We start from the raw sequence: 6,752 nt of genomic DNA on the forward strand, positions 1-6,752 counted from the left end.
AAAAAAAAAAAAAAAAAAAAAGAAGAAGAAAACATGAGTTAAAAGACATATGACTTGAAATGAGAAAACAACATCTCGGATTTGTTGTCGGGAACAGGGATTTAGCTAGATTTTTCGGTGGCTTTGACTTCTATCCTTGTGATGTGGCGATAACCCACTTTTTTTTTTACTGCAACACAAAGTAATGAGGAAACTGGAATAACCCAAAAAGAGAGGGTTGAAGTAGAACATACCCTTCGTTTTTGGAAGGTTGAAGATCACTGTAGAGCCCGTAATGGACTTGACTTTGATTTCTTCCAACAATAATGATTATTCATCTATTTCTCTCGTTCCATGAACATTAAGAAAAAAAAATTGATCTTCAATCAACTTCGAGGCACCTTCTTTTTTTGTAATATATAGACAATACATCATCAATTTGAATGGTTGGTTGCAACTCACTTGCATGAGGTTGACATAGCTAGTAATCCTTGGTCAGTCATACAACAACAAATTTGTTCTCGACCCGTCACACTATAAAAGTTGGGATAAATGAGATTTCAGATTGAGTGATAATATATTTTTTAATTTTCTTAGAAAAACAAAATAATATTAAACTTTTTAATCTCATTTTAATAAAAGTTATCGTATGCTATTTTAAAAATTTTAAAACATCATATTAACCTTCAAAGTAATTTTATTTTATTTTAAAAAGTTGGAGGATATTAAAGGTAAAGATATTTTTAAAATAAGTATTAATAATTTTCATTAAAAACTAAAAATGAGTTTTTGATTTTTTTTAAAATTTAAAGATGTTATTGAAATTACAGAAAATTTATCGATTTTTTTTTGGATAAAATATAAAATTTATAAATATTTTTATTAATTTTGTCAAATAAAGAAACACATTATAATTTTATTTTACTAATATGTTATTCAATATTTAATTCTATTAATTCCTTAAATTTCTCATCCATTCCACGTCACAAATTCAGTAAAACATAAATTAAATAAAAATAAAAAAACAGAATTAGATTAAATCAAAAAGGTGGTCGGTGAATGGAAAACGCGGAGAAAAACGACGTCGGATGGCTGACACAAAAGTCAAAACTGGGAAACCGGAAGGCAACCGGGTGACTGGAACTCGTGCATGGAATCAGATCATACCATAGCCCCTGACCGTCTGACCGTTCCCCGGGCAGCTAGAACATGACAGCCCCTTCTTCCTCCCCATCTTCCTCTGCCTATAAATACAAACCCCTTAAACCATATTCTTCCAACAAGCTTAATAATTTCATGGCGAAGCCCGGCAACAATGGCGGAGCTTCGTTCAAACTCGATCGTAAAACCGTCGAGAAAAACCGAAGAATTCATATGAAATCACTGTGTTCTAAGCTCTTTGATCTTGTTCCTTCCTCCCATTACAAAATTTCTAAGGTTTTTTCATACCCAAATCTTGAACAATTGATATCAATTCATGTTCTAAGTGTAATTATTGTTTGTTCTGCACAGGATTTGCTATCCCAACAGACCCAAATCTCATACGTGATTGCTTACATAAACGAGCTGAAAGAAAGAGTGGAGAGTTTGGAGAAAAGGAAGGAAGCTTTACAATTACAAATTCATTCTCAATTGTCAACTTCTAATGATTCTACATTTCCTATAGTTGAGGTGAAAGAATTGTGTAGTGGGATCGTTCACGTAACGTTGATTAGCAGTGTCCATCGAAACGTCATGCTTAATGAAATCATTGTCGTCATTGAAGAGGAAGGTGGTGAAGTTGTGAGTGCTAGCTTCTCCACGCTCGGTGATAAGATCTTTCATTCCCTCCACATCGAAGTAAGTCGTGTTAGGAATAATGAACCTAAAGATGTCAACGAGACGGGAAACTTCTCTATCCCTATCTCTGCCTTCTATTTCATTTCTTATTCTGAAATCTCACATCAGTTGGAGAGTAGAACGAAACATTCCTTATAAGAGTGTGGAAACCTCTCCCTACTAGACACTTTTTAAAACCGTGAGATTGATGACAATACGTAACAGGTCAAAGTGGACAATATCTGTTAGCGGTGGACTTGGGTTGTTACACCTATTTCTTATTTTAATTCTCATATTATCTTTGTTTTTTTTCTCAAAAGACTTCATATCAATGAACATAGTATCTCTTACTTATATACTCACGATCTTTTCTCTTAATTAGTCAATGTGAGACTCTAATAAGTAATAAAAAAACCCGTCTTACTAAAACTCGATACGAGTTACGAGCTATAGTAAACTAAGCTTAATCTGTTTAATCGTATTCTTCTTACTTTGCAGGCTAAAATTTCTAGAGTTGGAATAGAGACGTCGAGAATAGAAAAAAGATTGGAGAATTTGATAATCGAAGCTCGAGAAGATGGACGAGATAAGGAATCAAAATCATTTCCAAAGTGTTCATCTTATCTTTCTCCTTCAAGTACGAAAACTTGAGACAAAAAATGGAGCTAAGAAGCTAAGAATATGAATAGTTTAACGTTGTTTCAAGACCAAGATTTGTCTAATGTTCTTCAAATATTGTCATTTTGTCAACTCTCATAAAATATATAAAAATAATGTCTGTTTTTGTGCTTCAGATGTTTTCTCATACTGTTTTGTTTCATTAATTGAAGTCGAATATTGAAATAAACCTAACACAAATGTCAATTGATATATAATTTAATAGACAACATATCTATAATAATTAATAACTTTATTGTTTTAATAATATATTTAAACACGGATACTTTAAAATTTTCACTCGAAAGAAACGGGTAGGTTATTGAGTTAGTATGGATGTCTTTTGGTGTTTCAAGTAGCATTTAAGTAACTTATCAATTATGAGTGTTCATATCACTTGATAACCCGACCAACCCGGACTACCCAATCCAAACCATAAACGTTGAGTTGGTAACAACTCAAACTCACTACTACCTGATATTTTTTGTTTTGGCTTGTTATATATCGTTGTCAGACTCACGGTTTTACAATGCATCTATTAAAGAAAGGTTTCCACACTATTATAAGGAATGTTCTCTTTCCCTCTTCAACGGATGTGTGATCTCACAATCCACTCCCCTATGAGCCTAGCATTCTCGTTGGCACACCGTCCCGTGTCTAGCTCTGATACCATTTGTAACAGCTCAAACCCAACACTAATAGATATTGTTAGTTACATATCACGGTCAGTCTCATGATTTTAAAATGTGTCTGTTAGGGAGAGGTTTCCACACCCTTATAAGAAGTTTTCGTTCCTTTCTCTCACTGATATGAGATCTAGCAACTACCCAACTGGGACGGGAAACAATCTCTCCCCTTTTCCTCTCCATTCTCCATTTAAACACGAATTTCCCTCCTAAGCTCTCGTAAGTCTCGACTTTACGAATCATACAGATATTTCTCATATCTTTGAATGATGTCCATTTCTAAAATAAAAAAAACTAATAATAAAAAAAGCTTCAAATTATGAGGTTATTTAGTTGCACACGTCTACATTTCATATCATTAGCTTAGCATCCAATTTTGACGCTTATTTTATTTCATTTATTAAATATAAAAAGCTACTTTCTTTATTATTATAATTTTTACTCTAATATTAAACATAAAATTCAATTTATATTTAAATATGTCTTAATTTTTATAAAAAAATATATATTAATAGTTCAGGAATTTACATTTTATACACAAATTAAAAAGTTTTAAGATATAATAAATATATTTTTTAATTTAACGACCTACCAATTATATATATATATATATATATATATATATATATATATATATATATATTATTTTTATTAAATTCTAGGTTATTATTATTCAAATTATCTAATTTTTCAACCTATTATTCACATTTTAATCATTGTTATAAAGAATACGTGTGGAATATTTCACGTTCACACCTTTTGCATCATAATTTGGATTAAAAAAAACACAAATATGTATATAATATTTAGTGTTTTAATCGAACTTTGAGAGAACTCAAGAACGACGTGTGAAAGAAAGTCGTCGTAAATACACAACTAAAATTGTCAAACCGCTCTTTTTTTTAACATGTTTTTAACGTTACACTAATTTGTTTAATGATAACGGTGTAATAACGTTATAACAAAACGAATAAAAATTGTTTTATTGCCAATATAGATATATTAGTGATGGTTTACTACAATGAATGAAAAATTTATTAATGAGAATATATTACATTACGAAAATATTAATAATGTTATGATTATCGTGACAAGTTCTTTCAAACAATGTCACCTTAGGTAACACTGCCTAGTAGTCGTCGTGTCTTAGTTGCAAGCATTCTAATGCCTACAAGGAAATGGAAGATAATATCAAAATACATTCGACGGGAAAAAAGCATTAACTTAGTGTCTTAGGTCACAATTGTATGAAAAAAGAGTAGGTTGTGACTCTCACGTTGCAGAGAAGAGTAATTGTAACAGTCCAAGTCCACCGCTAACACATATTGTCCTTTTGGAAAATCCCCTCAAGGTTTTTAAAACTGAGGTTGATGTCAATACGTAACGAGCCAATGCAGACAATATTTACTAGCGGTGGGTTTGGACTGTTACAAATGGTATTCGAGCCAGAACCGGCCGGTGTGCCAATGAGGCTGATGGTGATACATAACAAACGTGTTTTAAAACCGTGAGACTGATGACGATGCGTAGCGAGCCAAAGCGGTCAATATCTGCTAGCGGTGGGCTTGAGCTGTTTTAATAATGGTGACATACGAGTGTCATCTGTTGGGCCATGACAAGGGGCGAGAGAGAGAAGTTTTAGGCTATGGCTAAGGAGGATGGGTGCATCATCTAACACACCACGAAGAGGGACAAAAATACCAAGCTAAAAGTACAAACAATGACAAAAGTGATAGTGTTGTCAATGGTGTCAGAGACAAGCTTCATTAGGGTTAGATGAGCCTTGTACCCGAAAATCCCAATTAAGCTATATAGGGTTAGACTTCGACATAATACGAAGAAATCTGACTAATAATGCCGAAAGGAATGGATGTTGAGGAGGTCTCAAAGATAGAGTTAACTCAACGGTCGATTTTTCAATAAATCTGACTAAGCGAGCTACCGAGGTGGATGATATTCTGATGCTCAAGGTGACATCACGAAACATTAATAAGACTCGATAATTCCTAGTTGGCATGGTATTTGCTTGTGTTGCCTCGATAAGAGCTCCTGATCAGAGCTCGAAAAGGATCACAACGGATAAACGAGGATGAAAACATCCCAAAGAAATCAAAATCAATGAAACTTGTCCCTTCTTCAACTCATTGGTTAAGTTTTGACCAATTTTGTTTAGTTTGACTATGAAGTGATAAAAGGTCAAAATTGTACTACCATACAAAATTAATAAATATAATTGTTGTCAACTGCAATCAAACATAGAACATAGTAAAAAGTTAGAGGCTCGAGTCTCTACATTCTATATCGTTAAACTAAAAAGAAACAATTATTCAAGATTTGTGCTTCCCGACCACAAAAGAAACAAAAAATCTTCGTTCAAATCAGGAATGAGAGAGGAAAATCGCATAAAAGAGTCTCCCATACAAATTTGAGTCGTCTAAACTGAGTTGAAGTCGAGTCAAGCTAGGAGTAAGTCAATCACAGTGTGTCAGCCAATCACGAGGTGCAGATGGATAGATCTGCAGATGATAGAGATAAATCAATTCAAGTCATGAGGTAAAGATGGGGAACGATTTCTTGCTGTCTGCTGAACGTGACTGGAGATAGGAATTTTACTTCTCTTAATTAGCAAATTATGCACGTGTCTATAGAACCATCCGTAGATATTAAGTAAAACAACATGTGATAAATATATGGAAGTTAGGTTCTTGTTTTTTGTTTTGTTGTTGTCAAAGTTTGGGAAAGGTCATTAATTTTAATAAAAATAAAGTTGGATTAGGTAAATATATTTATACATGTGGATATTAATTAATTAATTAATAGACGACTATTTATAGCATCCAACCTAGGAAAAGTCGAAAAAAAACATAGATAACTTTTAACGTTATTTTTTTTTTTATTTTTTATTTATTTAAAGTCTAGAAGCTTTGATGTCTCTGTGTATATATAGCCAACCAAAAATATTTTTAATAAAGTTTCAATTATGTTATTTTAATTCTAATAATTAAATATTAATATGATATCAATAAACTAATTAGGGTCCTAACGAAGATTAAAATGTTACCAATTTGAAAATATAGAGACTGAATTGTAAAAAAATAAAAATAATAAATTAAATTAATTAAATTTAAAGATTTTACTGTTATTTAGAACTAAAAGTATTTTTTAACCCATGGATCAGATCTTACAACCCACCCCCGACCAAGGTCCTAAATCAAGAATGTTTCAATGGGCCCTAGCTAACACGTGACTCGTTGATTGACATGACTAACTCTGATACAATTTGTAACAACTAAAACCCACCACTAGCATATATTATCTGTTTCAGCCCATCCATTACGTACTATCATCAGCCTAGTTGATTACAGCCCATTACGTACTATCATCAGCCTAGTTGATTAGGGCTCATTATGTACTATCATCAGCCTAGTTGATTACGGCCCATTACGTACTATCATCAGCCTAGTTGTTACAGCACATTGCGTACTATCATCAGCCTAGTTGATTACACCCCATTACGTACTATCATCAGCCTAGTTGATTAGGGCCCATTATGTACTATCATCAGCCTAGTTGATTTCGACCCATTACGTACTATCATCAGCCTAGTTGATT

The 6,752-nt window shown here is 32.7% G+C and overlaps 1 protein-coding gene across 1 annotated transcript; it reads left to right on the forward strand.

Moving 5' to 3' along the window:
- The first annotated feature begins 1,188 nt into the window (after positions 1–1,188).
- On the forward strand, positions 1,189–2,593 carry LOC111489950 (transcription factor bHLH168-like). The gene is made up of 3 exons (XM_023138353.1): positions 1,189–1,416; positions 1,492–1,818; positions 2,296–2,593. The coding sequence occupies exons 1-3, from the start codon at positions 1,189–1,191 to the stop codon at positions 2,446–2,448; spliced, it is 708 nt and encodes a 235-aa protein (XP_022994121.1). The 3' UTR covers positions 2,449–2,593.
- The last annotated feature ends 4,159 nt before the right edge of the window (positions 2,594–6,752 follow it).

Source organism: Cucurbita maxima, unplaced genomic scaffold (assembly GCF_002738345.1).
Source record: "Cucurbita maxima cultivar Rimu unplaced genomic scaffold, Cmax_1.0 Cma_Scf00015, whole genome shotgun sequence".
NCBI classification, from domain to species: Eukaryota; Viridiplantae; Streptophyta; class Magnoliopsida; order Cucurbitales; family Cucurbitaceae; genus Cucurbita; species Cucurbita maxima.